The sequence below is a fragment of the Euphorbia lathyris genome, chromosome 2 (genome assembly GCF_963576675.1).
Source record: "Euphorbia lathyris chromosome 2, ddEupLath1.1, whole genome shotgun sequence".
Lineage (NCBI taxonomy): Eukaryota > Viridiplantae > Streptophyta > Magnoliopsida > Malpighiales > Euphorbiaceae > Euphorbia > Euphorbia lathyris.
This window is the reverse complement of record NC_088911.1, coordinates 42,944,571-42,965,806: the sequence shown is the minus strand read 5'-3', so window position 1 is coordinate 42,965,806 and position 21,236 is coordinate 42,944,571. Positions and strand designations below refer to the sequence as shown.

The 21,236-nt window shown below is 38.5% G+C and overlaps 1 protein-coding gene across 3 annotated transcripts; it reads right to left on the bottom strand.

Moving 5' to 3' along the window:
• Nucleotides 1-17: 17 nt before the first annotated feature.
• LOC136217943 (cleavage stimulating factor 64) lies at nucleotides 18-20,662 on the bottom strand. 3 transcript variants are annotated; one of them, XR_010683573.1, is made up of 8 exons: nucleotides 20,506-20,662; nucleotides 13,516-13,671; nucleotides 13,314-13,391; nucleotides 6,011-6,049; nucleotides 5,350-5,919; nucleotides 5,177-5,241; nucleotides 730-882; nucleotides 18-589 (listed from the first exon to the last, which is right to left on the bottom strand). XR_010683573.1 is itself a non-coding variant. In XM_066004650.1 (8 exons), exons 2-8 carry the CDS (start codon nucleotides 13,606-13,608, stop codon nucleotides 464-466), a joined length of 1,146 nt encoding a protein of 381 aa, XP_065860722.1. In that variant the 5' UTR covers nucleotides 13,609-13,671; nucleotides 20,506-20,662; the 3' UTR covers nucleotides 18-463. The 3 variants fall into 3 exon arrangements, 2 of the variants coding, with proteins under 2 accessions (XP_065860722.1, XP_065860723.1); XM_066004650.1 differs by having other exon boundaries at nucleotides 5,177-5,263; XM_066004651.1 differs by having other exon boundaries at nucleotides 5,177-5,263; nucleotides 13,516-13,708; nucleotides 20,506-20,650.
• Between the last annotated feature and the right edge of the window lie 574 nt (nucleotides 20,663-21,236).

Here is a 21,236-nt window from a genome sequence, read left to right as displayed (position 1 = left end):
AATAAAATTGTTCGGCAAACTTAGAACAGGTCAGATATTTAGATAATGTTGTGAAAACTGGAATTACAACCATTAAGTTAATAGATTGAAATGCGACTTTTACGAGGCATGACTCGTTAGAGAAAAAAAAAAAGCAACTACCGAATATAAGCTTGAGCATTGGACCTTAATTGAAGCAAAAAATAGAGACAGAGAGAAGGTATATGTGAGCTCGTACGAATGCTACATCAAGATCAGAAAGGAGTCAACTACATCAACATATATCCAACCAGTGAAAGAATAGACCCTGTTATCCTGAAAATCTGAGCTACCAAACTCACAAAAAATGCCAACGACTGGATGCATTCTTTCTTTCTTTTAACATGTTCACTTTAGATTCTTCTCTAGCTATATCGTCTTTCACCTTGTGTATCATCTTCTCTTTCAACCACTCGCCAATAGTTTGAAAAAGGGCCAACTAGTCTCATTGACGCAGCATTTGCTGAAGCTGAAGCACTTGATTCCTTTGTTCAGGAGGGAGGAGATGTATCTGTTCTGGTGTGAGGCTCATCACCTGCTGAAGTAGTGCTTTCTCCATCTCAGGAGTCAACTAGACCACAACCATTGCGAAAGTGAAGTTGAAAAGTCAGTTATAAAAACACCAAGACAAAAAAAAAAAAAAAAAACCCAAGTGAAACTGTAAACAAGGGCTTAGTAGAATAGAAAAGACATGGAAATGAGAAATATTACTGCTGCAGTGCGAGCAGATTGATTGCCAGGTCCCATCTGACCAGGAACCAATTGAGGTGGTGCTAGAAGTTGTGCCATGGTTGAGCTCTCTTGTGGTCCAGACATCCAAGAGCCTCTATCACCCTGATTGTACTCTTGCCCCAAGTGTGGGGGCTTAAACCAGCAAATTAAAAGATTAAAACGAATCATGTGCATAAAAAATTCAATACATTATTAAGCTGTGGGAGCATCACAGCATGTAGAAACTATTCATGGTCTAAATTAAAACCAAATATGGAGGCAAAAATGTATGCTTGACCCCAGAAAATATCAGTTAAACAAGTATCAAAGTTTCATTTGGCAAATGTAGAGTAATTTGCCAAGGCTTTCCAGGAAAATAGTCAGTCTGACATTCTAAATGTTTTAGCAGTTCGAACTTGGAAGCATGCCATATTGCCTTCCAAAACATCATAAACAAGTCCCAGAACCAGAACTGATTCACTCATAATTACCATTATCAGAGAAGGAGAAATTTTATTTACTTGTTATGCAAACAGCCAGAACACCAGTTAAAAATGATTTGGATCTAAGGTAAATAAGAAGTCAGCATCCTTATACTCCCTCTCTCTCTCCAATCTGTCCATCCATCCATCCATATACCATATATCCATAGAGAAAGAGATTAGAAGGTTTAGAACCTGAAACAACTAATTAGAGACAAGAAGAGAACAGGGACAGGAAGGACATGAGGGGTCAAAGGATATGTAAATGAACATCTTGAATATAACTTATGCCTATACAACTTTAACAAAACAAAGCTGTGTATTGTTATTGACCAATCAAACAGTTTATAACCTTGTGTTAACAAGAAAGGTTACTAAATTCATAATGTTACCCGCAACCTAAAATCCAAAAATATTAACAATAGATTTGTTGCTTCAAAAACTCAATCAATTTGACCTCAGCAATTAAAAGACTAGGACCTTCACGCTTATGCAATTTGATTTTTTAATCAACAATTTTTCACAAAGAGAGCATATGACCCAGTTGCACTGCATGTTACAGTATACAATGATCCTTATAAAAGAGAATGCAAATGTGACAAAAGGTTCTAGTTGAATTGTGTAAAAAGTTAATTGTAAAGAACTCCAACCACTTGGCTTAGTTGACCTAATTTTTGCGAAACAAACAGGCCAAAATTGAATGATTGAGATTTAAAAAGAAAAAAAGAAATACTTAAGGTAATTTTCCATTAAGCTTGCTTCTGTTCCATTCAAGTGCATATTTGCAGTACCAAAATGTTACAATGGCTGTTATGATTAGAAATTAGTTAAAATTCTTGGTTAAAGGGAAAATTACAAAACTAGGTCAAATGGGAAGCCTATTTACATATTTAACTTATTTACTCAACCTACTACATATCTAGACTGATTTTGTGTGACTTTCCCATAATACCCCTAACCTTCCCACTTCCCACAACGCGAACGGCCGCTCCCCCTCATCTCCTTGGTTACGCAAAAAGTTGGCTCCTCCATTAATGATTTCAAGACTTTTGATCTTCCTATCTTCCTTTAAATTGCACGAAATCTGCACCATTTCGCCAAATCACAATGAATTTCTCTTTTTCCTCTCTTCATCTCTTGATTCTGCAACTTCCTAATCCTAAAAAACGAAGCCATGGTTCTTCATCTTCCTGTTCCTACTCGTTACTTGGTTTCTTTCTTCTTGTTACCATCAAAGAAATGGTTATTCTACGTTGTTTCCTTCGTTTTTCCCAGTTTATCATATTGTTATTGTTGCTTTTAAGGGTGAAAGGCGCGAAAAATGTAAGTATCTGTTGTTTTTTCATGAATACACTTAGCGTAGTTGATGATTTCGCGAAGATTTGCGAAGAGAAAGAGCCTGAAACGTCACGATCTACTTCGTGAATCGATGATTTCGCGAAGATCTGCGAAGAGAAAGAGCCTGAAACGTGTGGATCTACTTTGCGAATCGATTATTTCGCGAAGTCTGCGAGTAGAAAAGTTCATGATTTGACTCGCAGACTTCGCGAAAGCATCGATATGCGACGTAGATCGTCACGTTTCAGACCTCGCATACCTCGCGAAAACATCGATTAGCGAAGTAAAATCACCTCTTTCCCTGCACATTTACATTCGCATGCTTCGCTAATCCTCATTTCGCGAAGCAAAAATCGTCTTTTTCCCTGCCTAACACGATTAATTTTTTCTGAAGGTGGTTGATTACATAACATCCCTTTCTAGAAGGCGGCGTCCTCGGATGCAGGGGAGATAACTTTCCTTCCTGTACAGGGAGAAATTTCCCTCAAGATTAGCATATTCACTCCTAAAATGGTTGGTTAGGAGAGATTGTGCCAATAATCCGGTACCAATTTTGAAGCGGATTATTGGCACAATCTCTCCTAACCAACCATTTTAGGAGTGAATGTGCTTTGTTAGGAGTTTATTGTGACAATCTTGTTGTAAATTTTGATGTTGTTGTGATTTTAATGTTGTTATTGTGGCAATCTTGTTGTAAATTTTGATAATGTTATGATTTTAATGTTAGAATCCGTTGTTGTTTGCCATTTTTTGTTATATACCACTTCGCGAATTAGCTTCAAAACACATCCAGGCTTCACATATGCGAATTAAATTCATCAAGTAAACTAAACTTTAGCTTCGCAGGCTTCGCATATGCTAATGAAATTCATCAAGTAAACCTAAACATTAGCTTCGCAGGCTTCACATAATATTGAATCTGCGAAGTCAGACGGGAGGGGGCGAGACGCGCGTAAATATTGAGGGTATTATGGGAAAGTCACACAAAATCAGTCTAGATATGTAGTAGGTTGAGTAAATGGGTTAAATATGTAAATGGACCTCCCATTTGACCCATTTTTGTAATTAACCCTTGGTTAAATAGCTGTTTGTAGTTTGAGCTCATAAGAGCATGCTCGTCAACTGTACAAGAATGCATTAAAGAACTTGCAAGTGAGGCTTATGTCCCAACAGGATGGTACCAGGGCAGCAAAGTCTTGAAGAGATGCGCTTCAATTTCAAAGATGAGAAGAAAAAGGAGTACCACAATTGAGAACAATTGATTATAAACCATGAAGGACAATTTGAAATCCACATTTTAGGATGCTTCAACATGAAACTGAAGGAGAATCAAATGGAGAAAGAGAAATTTGAGGCAAAGGCAGGTGAGAACAAAATAGAATGGTACTTCGAAGGTCGCGTGATGGATATGATCATGGTCTCAAATAAAAACAAGATCCTATGCCTCAATATTATACAAATCAAAGAAATAATACATTAGACTCCTTTTCTATTTCTCGTTCCCTCCCTCCTCTAGGTCCTTTTACATGTTTCTCTTTAATTTTCCTTTTAAACACAAGGTGGCAACAAGAACATGATTTCCAAATTAGGATATTAATATGAATTGGGCATCAACTTAAGCTTTTAGTTCAATTGGTTCCATGACATGATATCATAGCCTCTTAGACCAAGTGATGAGAGTTTGAATCTTGACAACCCCATTTGTTGACTTAATTTCAGCACATGATAAGATGGACAAGTGTTGTACCCTCACCTTAAGCTTTTAGTTCAATTGGTTCCATGACAAATCTCAAGTAAGCAAAAATCAGAAAATTATTGTTCTTCTCAGGATCCAGAAGGCAACAAAAGCAATTATACCAAAACCATTACTTATTATAGGAGCCTCAAAAGAAGATACTGGCAACATTGAGCTCGAATACAATTGCTTCAAAGCATTCACTTAGAGCATCTTTACTGGTGTTTGTAACTTTGGGGTGCCACTTGGCATAAATGACACTCAAAAGTTACAACCCACTAGAGCATTTGTTATTTCAATATTCGATAGGGTAAAAAGAAATTATTAATTAAACAATTTGGATCGAAAATGAAATTATCCATTTACTTTCTTGTTGATATACGGCGCAAATGAAGTTAGTGGGCCATGGAAGAAAAGTAAAAGAAATTGCTTTATCAGCTGCACACTCCATACTCTCCCTATCATTGGTCACAATTCCTTGTGTGTGCCACACTCTCCTTCTTGCAATAATTTATGGGTTTTATTGATAAAAATTACTGTTTGTTACCACAGTTAGTAACAAACTAATTTTAGTTACAATCATCCTAATGCTTGGTTGTAACTTTTTCAAAGAAAGTGACAAACAAATTGCATCCATTAGGGATGCTTATAGGCATAACCATACAGTCCTGACAAACAATTAAAAACTTTTCCTTTCAATCTGATTTTCCAATGAATCAGAAATTCTGTTTCAACAAATCTATTAGCAAAAGAATAAGAGATAGCTATTCTCCAGCTGAAGAGCACTTCAGTCTGGATTGGCACAATTCTGCACTCATACATGCATCCCAATCTGAAATGCTCACTAAGGCAGATAAATGCTCAACAAGTAAAAGAATAGGATACATCATACCTGATATGGTGGTGGTAACTGACTTTGATGAAGTGGCTGCCCCTGTGGAAATGAAGGCCCCATACCTGTTTGAGGTTTGTTGACAGACTGAACGATATAAATGCGACAAAATTATTCAAATAGGTTGTGCATCTAATGTTAAATTGACTCGAGAACAAGAACCTTCTGCTTACATGAAACATGGACTGCGACGGATGTTGAGGACCACCATGCTGGAAACCTACATTAGGTCCCATTTGTGGACCATACTGATGATGGAAACTTGGACCAGAAGGCAATCGTGGTTGTGGTGGCATTGGTGTTTGCATTGATAGATGAGGAATTCCTGTTGTATGTAATGGCTGTTGCAACTGAGTAGAGACATTGGGCATTTGGGGTTGATGAAGTGTGGGTGGCTGTGAAGCAGAATGAAGAGGAGGTAAGGCTATGCTTGGCAGTTGAGAGGATTGTGGAACAGACATTGGGGTCATTTGTGGATTCAGGTGTCCCTTTGGCTGTTGTGGTGTCTGTAGAGGGTGTGAGGACATAGATTGGGACTGAAGATTTGAAGGATGAACAGCAGTAGAAGATACTGGCATTGAATTTTGATTCTGATGCTTTCTTACTGGAGGTTGAATTTGAGGCACAACTTTTTGTTCTTGCTTTGGTCCAGGTAATGGGTGTGTAGGCTGAACGTTGGACTGCTGAGATGGTTGTGATGATTGTTGAGGTTGCTGGGTTGCTGCGGGATGAATATTTGGAATCTAAAGGAAAATAGGAATTAAGCTATCTAATTACATAAAGATTTAACAAAATAAAGCTAGAAATAATAACTCTTATAGAATATGAGCATACCACTTGAGGAGGCTGCACCATTCCAAGCATAATTTGTGCCTGCTCAAATTAACAAAAATCAAGTACACCTAGTAAGCAGCCAAAAAAGATACCATGAATTATAGAAGGCGTGTTTATTTCCTAAATTGCAAGACAGCAATAAGCTACTTAAATATCTAAGCTCTATTAAGGTTTACTCAATGCATACTCTAGGATTAGTACCAAAGCTCAAACTGATGAGCTTGGGATGTTAGAATCTAGCCAATCACAAACCTTGGCAAAATGGAGAACACTATAATTCTTGCATCCTTAACATCCCACCTGTTAAGCCTGTCGCTGGGATAGTTTCTCTTTCTCCAAATTTTTCTATGTCAACCGTACTATTTGCTCTAAATCTCGCAAATAACCTTCTTTCTATTAGTAAGATTACAACAACAACAACAACAAAGCCTTAGTCCCGAATTGATTCGGGGTCGGCTAACATGAACCATCATATAAAACCGTGAAAATCAAGTCGTGTCAGCGACACAGATTCGCTCCCTCCACTCCGTCCTATCCACTACCATATTTTCCTCAATTCCCAATAAACTCATATCACTCTCGATCACCCTCCTCCAAGTTTGCTTAGGTCTTCCCCTACCCCTCACCACTACATCCCTTTGCCACTCTTCGGTTCTCCTAACCGGCGCATCAAGCGCTCTACGTCTCACATGGCCAAACCACCTTAGTCGGTTTTCTCTCATTTTATTCTCCATAGATGTGACCCCTACTTTTGTCCTAATTATTTCATTACGCACCCGGTCCTTTCTCGTGTGACCACACATCCATCTCAACATACGCATCTCCGCCACCGACATCTTATGGATGTGGCAGTGTTTCACTGCCCAACACTCCGTACCATATAACAATGCTGGTCTAATTGCCGTCCGGTAGAATTTTCCCTTCAATCTATTAGGCATGCCGGGATCACAAAGGAAACCCGTAGCACTCTTCCACTTCGACCAACCAGCTTTAATCCTATGAGCAACATCTCCATCTACTTCTCCATCCGTTTGGATAATAGATCCTAAATACCGGAAGCAATCCGAGGCCTGAACAACTCTCCCATCTAGGATGATTGTCCCTGCCTCCCTACTCCTACGGCCGCTAAACTTACACTCCAAATATTCTGTCTTACTTCGACTCAACTTAAAGCCTCTAGATTCTAGAGTTTGCTTCCATAGTTCCAACTTCATCTCCACTCCTTCTTTCGTCTCCTCAACCAACACAATATCATCTGCAAACAGCATGCACCATGGTATATCATCTTGAAGTGAACTTGTTAGTTCATCCATAACGATGGCAAAAAGAAATGGGCTTAGTGCGGAACCTTGATGCACTCCAATCGTAATAGGAAACTCTTCAGTCTTCCCAACACTAGTACGTACACTCGTGCATACTCCCTCATACATGTCCTTTATGATGTCAATATATTTCCGCGAAATGCCTTTCCTTATCAAGGCCCACCAAAGTACTTCCCTTGGTACCTTATCATATGCTTTCTCCAAGTCAATGAAAACCATATGCAAGTCTTTCTTCTTATTTCGATAGTGCTCCATTAATTGTCTCATTAGATGGATGGCTTCCATAGTTGATCTTCCCGGCATAAAGCCAAACTGGTTTTCCGAGATCTTCACCGTCCTCCTTAGCCTTTGTTCAATCACTCGCTCCCAAAGTTTCATAGTGTGACTCATTAATTTGATTCCCCGATAGTTGGCACAATCTTGGACATCGCCTTTGTTCTTATACAAAGGGATTAAGGTACTTTTCCTCCATTCTGATGGCATCTTATTGTTCCTCCAAATTTTGTTGAAGAACGTCGTCAACCATTCGATTCCTCTTTCTCCCAAACATCTCCAAATCTCAATAGGGATGCCATCAGGTCCTACTGCTTTCTTCAACTTCATCTTACTTAATGCCATTTTGACTTCACCCTTTTGAATTCTCCGCAGGCATTCATGATTTATCATATCGTGATGGATACTTATATCTCCAACATCTTGTTGGCGATCTCCATTAAATAAGTCATCAAAATAGGACCTCCATCGTTCCTTGATATCCTTATCTCCAACTAGGACTTTCTGGTCCACATCCTTCACACATTTAACTTTTCCGAGATCTCGCGTCTTCCTATCTCTCATCCGAGCAATTCTATATATGTCTCTTTCCCCTTCTTTCGTATCCAATCTTGTATACAGATCCCGATTCACCTTTGCTCTAGCATCTCGTATGACCTTCTTTACTTCCCTTTTAGCCTCTTTGTATTTTTCGTAGTTCTCGTCACTCCTACATTTCCCCAATAGTTTATAGGATTCTCTCTTACTCTTTACTGCTTGTCGTACTTCTTCTGTCCACCAAGATGTGTCCTTACCCGGTGGCATGCTACCTTTAGATTCCCCTAGAACTTCCTTCGCTACTTCCCTTATACTATGCTCCATCTTATTCCATATCGAATCTATATCTGAATCCATATTGCAAGTCCAAATATCTTTTTTGGTCATCTCATCCACAAATTTTTGTTGATTCTCCCCTTGCAATTTCCACCACTTAATCTTAGTCTCTACTTGAGGTGTTTGTTTTCTTATACATTTCCTACTTCGAAAATCTAGCACCACTACTCTATGTTGGGTTGTCGTACTCTCACCAGGGATCACCTTACAATCAATATAACTCTTTCTCCAAGCACTCCTTACTAAGAAGAAGTCAATTTGGCTCGCATTACCGCCACTCCGATAAGTCACTAAGTGGGATGTTCTCTTCATAAACCATGTGTTCATGATACTCAAGTCATAGGCTGATGCGAATTCCAAAATATCATTTCCTGCTTCATTCTTATCTCCAAAACCATACCCTCCATGAACACTCTCAAACCCATCTCGCCTAGAACCCACGTGTCCATTGAGATCACCCCCTAGTACCATTTTTTCATCCCTAGGAACCTGTTGCACCACTTCCTCTAAGTCATCCCAAAAAGCTTGTCTTATAGACACATCTAATCCTATTTGTGGCGCATATGCACTAATGACATTCACAACCTCATCCCCTATCACTAGCTTAACACTCATAATTCTATCGCTCTTCCTAGACACCGCTACTACCTCATCAATATACTCCCTATCAATAAGAATACCTACTCCATTTCTACCCTTATCCTTTCCTGAGTACCAAAGCTTATAACCCCAAGGAGCTATCTCTCTAGCCTTAGCTCCAACCCACTTGGTTTCTTGTAGGCATAATATATTTATTCTCCTCCTCTTCATAACATCTACAATTTCAGCTAATCTTCCTGTCAAAGAACCTATGTTCCATGTCCCAAAGCGTAACCTACTACCCTTACCCCTACCCCTACCATTACCGTGGACTAGCTTATTTACCCGCAACCCTTGCATATTTGACACCACCCCCGGGTCCTGGGGTGGCGCGCCGCTTCGGAGCGACGACCTAGCAACCCTTGCACATTTATCACTACACCCGGGTCTAGGAAGTGCAGCGCGTCGCTGAGTAGGGAACGCCCCAACGGTATTTATATTATGGTTCATGTCATAAGATGTGACTAAGTTTTACGCTGGCCGCCACAAACCTACCGCAACCCTCCTCCTTTGTCCGGGCTTGGGACCGGCTGTAAAGGCCACCAAGTGTCCCTCACAGGCCCTTAATTGTTTTGTAATTTTTACCTCTACTCATTGTATATTTCAGGACAATCTCACGAAGATGACGACTGGCATTGTAAGGAGACATGAGGAATCTACTACTTGGAGGGTAATAAAATGGAGATGTCTGTTGGTGGTACCCATAATTTTCATGTGGAAAACAGGAATTCTGATAGAGATAAAATTGTACTCTGGTATTATCGCTTAGGCTATTCATCTTTTTCATATTTAGAGCACTTGTTCCCTTATTTGTTTAAGAATGTTTCAATTGCGAGTTTGCGATGTGAACAATGCATTTATGCCAAAAATCATAGCGTTCCGTTCAAAGCCAGCTTTAATAAAAGTAATGTTCCCTTTTCATATGTTCATACAGATGTTTGGGGGCTTTTTTCTTCTATATCTGCTTTGGGTTACAAATATTTTATTTATTATTGATGATTGCATTAGAGTAACGTGGGTATATTTGATGAAATCTAAGAATGATGTTATACAACTTATTCCTCAATTTTATAGTGTAATTCTGACTCAATTTGGTGTTCCAATCAAAGTGTTTCATTCTAATAATGGTCATGAGTTTGTGAATCAATCACTTCTTGTTTTTATGACCCAACATGGCATAATTCACCAAACTAAATGTGCTTACACACCACAACAGAATGGTATAGCATAGCATAAGAATACACACATTCTTAAAGTAGCGAGTGTCTTATGTTTCACCATGCATGTTCCAAAAACTTTTTGGGCTGATGCTGTTATGATTCATGTTTTCCTTCTTAATCGCATGCCTTCTCATCGTCTTGACTTCCAAACTCCTTTGAGAATGCTCTCTAGATTTCACTCTATTCCTGCTTGTTTAAATATATGTCCCAAGATCTTTGGTTCTATTTGTTATGTTCATGTTCACTCCACACAACGTGATAAACTTGATCCACATGCACTCAAATGTGTTTTCTTGGGTTATTCCAACATCCAAAAGGAATATACATGCTTTCATCCACCTACAAACAAATACTATGTTTCCATGGATGTGGAGTTTTCTGAAGTATTCGCGTAGAAATGGGACAAATGCTCCTCTGAATGATAATACCATGCCATCAGATGACTCTTCAAAGATTGAGTTTGAGGTAAATCACCAGTTCCTTGAAAATCAAAACTCTTGTTTTGATCATTCTGTTGTTCCGATTTCTTCTAATAATAATGATCAGCTTAGACGATATCCTACTCGATAGGTTTGGGTTCTCTAACTCTTCTAATATTTACTATCCAATACCCAACTTTGTATCATATCATTGCCTATCTCAAACAAATCTAACCGTTGAGGTAAATCACCAGTTCCTTGAAAATCAAAACTCTTGTTTGGATCATTCTGTTCTCCAGTGATTCAATTCCTAATCATTTTCTCTGCAGACCCAAAATGGAAGGTAGCGATGGAAGAAGAAATGATAGCTCTTCACAGAAATGCTACTTGTGAGATGTCGATTCCGCCTCAAGGAAAACCGACTGTGGGATGTCAGTAGGTATTTAGAGTGAAATATAGGTCAAATGGAACACTAGAAAGGTACAAGGCCAGGTTAGTTCCCAAAGGTTATACACAAACCTATGACATCGATTATCAAGAGACTTTTGCTCCAATGGCAAAAATGAATAATGTTTGAGTTGTACTATCACTTGCAACCAATTTAGATTGATCATTGACGCAATTTAACATAACAAATACCTTTCTCCATGGTGACTTGACTGAGGAAGTTTTTATGGATCCTCCTTTAGGATTTGATTTAGAAGAAGGCAAGATGTGTAGGCTGAGGGAGGCATGTATGTGCTAAAACAATTGACCTATAGCATGGTTTGGAAGATTAAGTTATGTCATGAAGAAGTATGGATTGAAACAAGCTCTCGGCGATCATATTTTGTTTTACAGAAGAAACCATGAAAATATTACCATACTTCTTGTCTGTATTGATGACATGATTGTTACAGGTAATGATAATGGAATCGAGAAGCTTTAGAATTACTTGGCGAGTTTGATATAAAGGATCTCGGAGCTCTAAAATACTTCTTAGGTATAGAAGTATCTCGGTCAAATCAAGGAATTTTTCTCTCTCAACGGAAGTATGTTGAATCTTTTGGCAAAAGCCGGATATTCTGTGTGCAAGCTAATAGATACTCCTATTGAAGTAAATCATGGGTTGTCCATCTATATAGATCAAGTTCCGACGAATAAAGAAAGGTACCAGAGAATTTTGGGAAAATTAATTTATTTGACTCACACTAGACCTGATTTAACATAGTGGTTGGCGTTGTAAGTCAGTTTATGCATAATCCAAATGAGTGACACATGAATGCATTAATCACATTTTAGTCTTCTCCATCAAAAGTGAGTCATGTTCACTAAGGATGGGCATCTAGATATTGTAGCATATACAGATTGTGATTTTGTCGGAGAAAAAATAGACAAAAAATCTACTTCAGGCTACTTATCATTTGTGGGAGGTAACTTGGTAACTTGGAGAAGCAAGAAACAAAATATTGTAGCATTATCAAGTGCTGAAGCAGAGTATCGTGCAATGCATCATGGAACAACCGAACTCACTTAGTTGAAAATTCTCTTAAGAGACTTGGGTATGGACCAAAAAAACCTATGGTCTTACTCTGCGACAATATGGCAACCATTGAGATTGCAAAAAATCCAATTCAACATGACAGAACTAAGCATGTAGAACTTGACAGGAACTACATTAAAGACGTTTGGATTCTGGTGCAATTGAAATTCCATACAGGAAAGGTTCAGACCAGCTAGCAGATAAAATGACTCACGCGGTCTCAAGTATTCAGTTCTATGGAACATTATCCAAGTTGGGCATGTGTAATATCTATGCACCAACTGAGTGTTGACGTATGAGATGTATATGAGGTGTTAATATTCCTGTTTAGTTCTTTTCCTATTTAGTCTCTTCTATAGCTGATGGTAGGATTCTGCTTTGTTTGTCCTACCATATATTGGATTCTGTAATTGTATAAATATTCTTCAAAGGTTAATGGAAAGAGATTCCGCCTAATTATTTTCTACTTAATCACCAAATTATTGACAAAAGTGAACCACAGTAAAGTTTCTGCAACTATTGAAGATTAATTACAGTGCTCTAGTCAGGTGCTACATTGAACAGCCAAGGGTGAAATCTACGGGTTACCTTCGTAAAACCTAGCGCTTTCACTATATTTATACGCCATGAAAGAAATGTAACATCTTGCATTCATCCCTTCTTTGTCATATGGACAAGGAATGAAGGTTTTCTAACAGTTTCAACCACTGCCTAATGACTAGGTAGCATAATCTCATGGAGAAAATAAAGCAAGACAACCTCATTTATTATCTGAAATACAAGCCTAATCCTTATGCTTTTTCTAAAACTATAAGTTGAAAGAGAATATTTACTTGCTGGATAAATGAATAGAGAACACTAAATACCTCCTTATACCATCGCAACAAGATATACATCCTAATTCAACTCAAATGCAAAGGTAACGAATAGTAACCCTAAAAAATAACACCTTCCTTCCATTTGGAAAGTAGACAATGACCAAAAGTAATGCAATTTTTTAATTAAGAAAAAACAAAGGAAGAAAGATTGAGAAACCTGGAAAAGGGCCTTGGTTAAGGGAGGGTTCTGGATTAGTATATCCCTCGCCTGTTGCTTGTTCTGCTCAATCAAAGTCTATATCGAGAAGAAAATAGATGCACATAGAGGCATTAATGAATAGTGATTTCAGAGGAAGGAAAAATAAGAGCTGATTGGAGGATAAGAATATTTTGGAAAGAAAAAAAGACACAGAATTTACCCTCATCTGTGACATAATGTCATAGAGCTGATTCTTCGTCATCCCTGCCAGATTTTCTGTTAACCCATCGCCGGCGATTGTCTTTCCTGCCATTGCTTCTAGAAAAAAGGATGAGAGAGCGCGAGAAGAGTCTGTGCTTTGGAATTTATAGTCGTACTGTTAAAACGACGAATGCCCAGAGTCAGCCCAGGTACTGATAATGGTTAACCATCAAAATTTAATTAAACATAAATAATTTTTTATTTTAACAATATGAATAAACTATTTGTTGAAGTGATGATAATTACTGGCAGAACCAGGACCCGAAATGAGCGGGACTCAAATATTTAATAATAAGACTTTCATAACGTTTATAATAAAATTTTCATAACGCCAAATACGCCCTGAATTTGATCTCTAATATTGACATTGTATTCTTGAATTGAATTGAAGTTTGTCCATTCTTGTAGTAACAAAGGCAACAATTATACTCAAATTCAACAATCATACCCAAAAATCATTGATCAAAGTACCCAAGGATATGTCAAGAGTTATTTTCAACTAACAATGTCAAAATAATCATTTCAACAAAAAGAAAGATTATGCTTTAACCAATTCTGAAACAGTAAAAGATTATATTTAAGATGTATAACGGTAAACAATAAAATGAAGATTATCATTATATTTAAACCAATTCTGAAGAAGGTTTTTCAATTAACAATGTCAAAATAATCATTTCAATCCACACTAAAACAAGTTATAATTCAGTAATTTACGGTAACAAAATTACAAAATTAATTTATATATTCACTGATCTACCTAGGATTAATGTTGTAAAAGACGCTAGACGTTAGTTGGACGGACAAAGAGCTTAAGGATTAACCGGAAACTAATTAGGAATTAGTCGGATTTGTATTTTTGTATTTTTTTTATATTTTTATTAAATAAATTATTATATAAATATAATTAAAATATGAATTATACTATTAAAAAATAATAAAAATAAATATTTAAGGAGCAAACTTTAATATATACAAACTTGTGAAAAAAAACATTAAAGAACTTAATATATCCAAATCAAATATTAAGTGCTTAATAACTAAAAAAAATCAAATATCAGCCAGTATGCTTTCTGCCAAGAAAATTCCACACGAAAGCTTGTCCCTCGAGCATTACAACAACAACAACAACAAAGCCTTAGTCCCGAAATGATTCGGGGTCGGCTAACATGAACCATCATATAAAACCGTGAAAATCAAGTCGTGTCAGCGACACAGATTCGCTCCCTCCACTCCGTCCTATCCACTACCATATTTTCCTCAATTCCCAATAAACTCATATCACTCTCGATCACCCTCCTCCAAGTTTGCTTAGGTCTTCCCCTACCCCTCACCACTACATCCCTTTGCCACTCTTCGGTTCTCCTAACCGGCGCATCAAGCGCTCTACGTCTCACATGGCCAAACCACCTTAGTCGGTTTTCTCTCATTTTATTCTCAATAGATGTAACCCCTACTTTTGTCCTAATTATTTCATTACGCACCCGGTCCTTTCTCGTGTGACCACACATCCATCTCAACATACGCATCTCCGCCACCGACATCTTATGGATGTGGCAGTGTTTCACTGCCCAACACTCCGTACCATATAACAATGCTGGTCTAATTGCCGTCCGGTAGAATTTTCCCTTCAATCTATTAGGCATGCCGGGATCACAAAGGAAACCCGTAGCACTCTTCCACTTCGACCAACCAGCTTTAATCCTATGGGCAACATCTCCATCTACTTCTCCATCCGTTTGGATAATAGATCCTAAATACCGGAAGCAATCCGAGGCCTGAACAACTCTCCCATCTAGGGTGATTGTCCCTGCCTCCCTACTCCTACGGCCGCTAAACTTACACTCCAAATATTCTGTCTTACTTCGACTCAACTTAAAGCCTCTAGATTCTAGAGTTTGCCTCCATAGTTCCAACTTCATCTCCACTCCTTCTTTCGTCTCATCAACCAACACAATATCATCTGCAAACAGCATGCACCATGGTATACCATCTTGAAGTGAACTTGTTAGTTCATCCATAACGATGGCAAAAAGAAATGGGCTTAGTGCGGAACCTTGATGCACTCCAATCGTAATAGGAAACTCTTCAGTTTTCCCAACACTAGTACGTACACTCGTGCATACTCCCTCATACATGTCCTTTATGATGTCAATATATTTCCGCGAAATGCCTTTCCTTATCAAGGCCCACCAAAGTACTTCCCTTGGTACCTTATCATATGCTTTCTCCAAGTCAATGAAAACCATATGCAAGTCTTTCTTCTTATTTCGATAGTGCTCCATTAATTGTCTCATTAGATGGATGGCTTCCATAGTTGATCTTCCCGGCATAAAGCCAAACTGGTTTTCCGAGATCTTCACCGTCCTCCTTAGCCTTTGTTCAATCACTCGCTCCCAAAGTTTCATAGTGTGACTCATTAATTTGATTCCCCGATAGTTGGCACAATCTTGGACATCGCCTTTGTTCTTATACAAAGGGATTAAGGTACTTTTCCTCCATTCTGATGGCATCTTATTGTTTCTCCAAATTTTGTTGAAGAACGTCGTCAACCATTCGATTCCTCTTTCTCCCAAACATCTCCAAATCTCAATAGGGATGCCATCAGGTCCTACTGCTTTCTTCAACTTCATCTTACTTAATGCCATTTTGACTTCACCCTTTTGAATTCTCCGCAGGCATTCATGATTTATCATATCGTGATGGATACTTATATCTCCAACATCTTGTTGGCGATCTCCATTAAATAAGTCATCAAAATAGGACCTCCATCGTTCCTTGATATCCTTATCTCCAACTAGGACTTTCTGGTCCACATCCTTCACACATTTAACTTTTCCGAGATCTCGCGTCTTCCTATCTCTCATCCGAGCAATTCTATATATGTCTCTTTCCCCTTCTTTCGTATCCAATCTTGTATACAGATCCCGATTCACCTTTGCTCTAGCATCTCGTATGACCTTCTTTACTTCCCTTTTAGCCTCTTTGTATTTTTCGTAGTTCTCGCCACTCCTACATTTCCCCAATAGTTTATAGGATTCTCTCTTACTCTTTACTGCTTGTCGTACTTCTTCTGTCCACCAAGATGTGTCCTTACCCGGTGGCATGCTACCTTTAGATTCCCCTAGAACTTCCTTCGCTACTTCCCTTATACTATGCTCCATCTTATTCCATATTGAATCTATATCTGAATCCATATTGCAAGTCCAAATATCTTTTTTGGTCATCTCATCCACAAATTTTTGTTGATTCTCCCCTTGCAATTTCCACCACTTAATCTTAGTCTCTACTTGAGGTGTTTGTTTTCTTATACATTTCCTACTTCGAAAATCTAGCACCACTACTCTATGTTGGGTTGTCGTACTCTCACCAGGGATCACCTTACAATCAATATAACTCTTTCTCCAAGCACTCCTTACTAAGAAGAAGTCAATTTGGCTCGCATTACCGCCACTCCGATAAGTCACTAAGTGGGATGTTCTCTTCATAAACCATGTGTTCATGATACTCAAGTCATAGGCTGATGCGAATTCCAAAATATCATTTCCTGCTTCATTCTTATCTCCAAAACCATACCCTCCATGAACACTCTCAAACCCATCTCGCCTAGAACCCACGTGTCCATTGAGATCACCCCCTAGTACCATTTTTTCATCCCTAGGAACCTGTTGCACCACTTCCTCTAAGTCATCCCAAAAAGCTTGTCTTATAGACACATCTAATCCTATTTGTGGCGCATATGCACTAATGACATTCACAACCTCATCCCCTATCACTAGCTTAACACTCATAATTCTATCGCTCTTCCTAGACACCGCTACTACCTCATCAATATACTCCCTATCAATAAGAATACCTACTCCATTTCTACCCTTATCCTTTCCTGAGTACCAAAGCTTATAACCCCAAGGAGCTGTCTCTCTAGCCTTGGCTCCAACCCACTTGGTTTCTTGTAGGCATAATATATTTATTCTCCTCCTCTTCATAACATCTACAATTTCAGCTAATCTTCCTGTCAAAGAACCTATGTTCCATGTCCCAAAGCGTAACCTACTACCCTTACCCCTACCCCTACCATTACCGTGGACTAGCTTATTTACCCGCAACCCTTGCATATTTGACACCACCCCCGGGTCCTGGGGTGGCGCGCCGCTTCGGGGCGACGACCTAGCAACCCTTGCACATTTATCACTACACCCGGGTCTAGGAAGTGCAGCGCGTCGCTGAGTAGGGAACGCCCCAATGGTATTTATATTATGGTTCATGTCATAAGATGTGGCTAAGTTTTACGCTGGCCGCCACAAACCTACCGCAACCCTCCTCCTTTGTCCGGGCTTGGGACCGGCTGTAAAGGCCACCAAGTGACCCTCACAGGCGGAGTTCTTGTCCCTCGAGCATTAAGTAAAAAAAAAAATTTATGATTTTACCCATGTATCTATGCCTCTTTGTACTCAAATTTTGATACATTTACCATTATACTCCATGGCAATCTTCCTTCTCATCCCAATATTCCTATCATATTAAATGGCAGAGAAGAGATTCAACAGAGAAAAAATCACCCATAAGCACAGCACAATTACAACAACAACAAACCTTAATCCCGAAATGATTCGGGGTCGGCTAACATGAACCATCATATAAAACCGTGAAATCAAGTCGTGTCAGCGACACAAATTCTCTCCCTCTACTCTGTCCTATCCACTACCATATTTTCCTCAATCCGCAATAAGCTCATATCACTCTCGATCACCCTCCTCCAAGTTTGCTTAGGTCTTCCCCTACCCCTCACCACTACATCCCTTTGCCACTCTTCAGTCCTCCTAACCGGCGCATCAGGCGCTCTTCGTCTTACATGGCCAAACCACCTTAGTCGGTTTTCCCTCATTTTATTCTCAATAGATGTAACCCCTACTTTTGTCCTAATTATTTCATTACTCACCCGATCCTTTCTCGTATGACCACACATCCATCCCAACATACGCATCTCCGCCACCGACATCTTATGAATGTGACAGTGTTTCACTGCCCAACACTCCGTACCATATAACAATGTTGGTCTGATTGCCGTGCGGTAGAATTTTTCCTTCAATCTATTAGGCATGCCGGGGTCACAAAGGAAACCCGTAGCACTCTTCCACTTCGCCCACCCAGATTTAATCCTATGAGCAACATCTCCATCTACTTCTCCATCCGTTTGGATAATAGATCCTAAATACCGGAAGCAATCCGATGCCTGAACAACTCTCCCATCTAGGGTGATTGTCTCTGCCTCCCTACTCCTATCGCCGCTAAACTTACACTCCAAATATTCCGTCTTACTTCGGCTCAACTTAAAGCCTCTAGATTCTAAAGTTTGTCTCCATAGTTCCAACTTCCTCTCCACGCCTTCTTTCGTCTCATCAACCAACACAATATCATCTGCAAACAACATGCACCATGGTATATCATCTTGAAGTGAACTCGTTAGTTCATCCATAACGACGGCAAAAAGAAATGGGTTTAGTGCAGAACCTTGATGCACTCCAATCGTAATAGGGAACTCTTCAGTCTTCCCAACACTGGTACGTACACTCGTGCATGCTCCCTCATACATGTCCTTTATGATGTCAATATATTTTCGCGAAATGCCTTTCCTTATTAAGATCCACCAAAGTACTTCCTTTGGTACCTTATCATATGCCTTCTCCAAGTCAATGAAAACCATATGCAAGTCTTTCTTCTTATTTCGATAGTGCTCCATTAACTGTTTCATTAGATGGATGGCTTCCATAGTTGATCTTCCCGGCATAAAGCCAAACTGGTTTTCCGAGATCTTCACCGTCCTCCTTAGCCTTTGTTCGATCACTCGCTCCCAAAGTTTCATAGTGTGACTCATTAATTTGATTTCTCGATAGTTGAATCAAAGAAATTGAATCAAACAAATTCAATGCTACAGAACTTCATTCAACAAAACAGATACATAATTAAGAACTTCATTCAACAAAAAAACAGATACGGAATCAAACAAATTCTTCAATGCTACAGCAGATACAGAACTTCATCAAACAAATTCAATGGCTACAAATACAGAATCAAACACAAGTTATAGAATCAAACTGATAGAAAAACTGAAGAAAAAATGTCAGAAATCAAGCAAGCCTTTAAGCTACACGACTCAACCAAAAAAATTGACAGATTTTAAATTTATTACATTACCTTACTTACCTTACCTTCAAGCTTAGACCAAGAATACTTTATATTATTCCTATTAACCCCCATTTTGGAGGTTCAAGATATAGTGTTAATAGCAATAAACTATTAACACCCATTAACCTTTACTTACTCTCAATAAAAAGCTCCTAAAGGTTAATCTAAAATTTTAGATTCCATTATTTCCATTAATCTCTTTCCAAACAAGGGATATTAGAGAAAAATTTTAAAAAATAAAATATATAAATCAATACTTAAAACTTTTAAAACGTTGGAAAATAAATAAAGCGGCCTAAACGCCTCATCCCGCCTAGTCGGAAATAAGTCAGCTGCCCAGCATGAACTGTCCGATTACCGAAAATCTGGTAGGTGTTATAGATTTCGGCTAGTCCGATTTTTATAACACTGCCGGGAAATGTGTTTATGCAAGCCAATGCTCATATTCTTGCAAGGCTATTGACCAGTATTACATAACAATATGTTTGTTTGTAAATTATTTCTGATCTTACAATTTATTCGTGGCCCACATGTTGGATGCAATTTCTTATTCCAAGCAAGCTTAATTCTCATACTAGAGGAATAGCTAATAATTAGTTATCCTGTCAGTAGCACTTGATGAATTAATTGGATTAAGATTGTAGAATTCGTGCAAGAGAGAAAGCAAAAGCATAGGATGAAATTGGCAGCATTTTCGATTTGCAATTTTCCCGAAGTTCAGGCCATACTAGTTTGTCTCTGCTATTTTAAAAGAGAACTAACTAACCTGCTGCTTCGATGAGCGGAGAAGGGGCTATGAGCGGAGGACAAACGGGTGATGAACGGAGCAGCAACAGCGACGAGCGGCAATGGGGATGTGCTCTGCTCTCCTGCACAATTGCAATAGGTTAACGGGAGGGATGGGGGATTGGGTGTTTTAATTTAGAATTTCTTTTTTCTACTTGAATAAGTGACACGGTGCGTTTCATTTTAAGTTTCACATTACAAAAAAAGGAATTATTTATTATTCTTCTCATTGCTCCTAATATATACACCCATTCGTGCTAAAACTTTAAAGTGAATTGGGGCATTAAACTATTAAAATCATCAATTAAGTCAATAAATTAAACAAAAATCGTCATACTAATCTTTATGTTATCCCAAAATCAGAAACTGTGACTACTTGACATTTACTATAATGATATCTGTTGGCTCAAAATTGATTTGGAGAAGAGAGTTTGAAACTGTTCACTCCATTGATTTTCAATGAGGATTCAATTGATGATTTTTACTTAGTTTAGGATCTGATTTATGATTTTAACAGTTTAAAGCTTTAGTTTACAGACCCAAATGAATATTATGTCGATACACTTCTAGCTTTTAACGTGTTATATAGGGAAAATTACACCTATAGCCACTGGATTTTACTCATTTTAACATTGTGACCACTGAATTTCATTTTTTTTGAACTGCTGAATTTCAATTCTTAATGGTATGGTCACTAAACTTTACACTTTT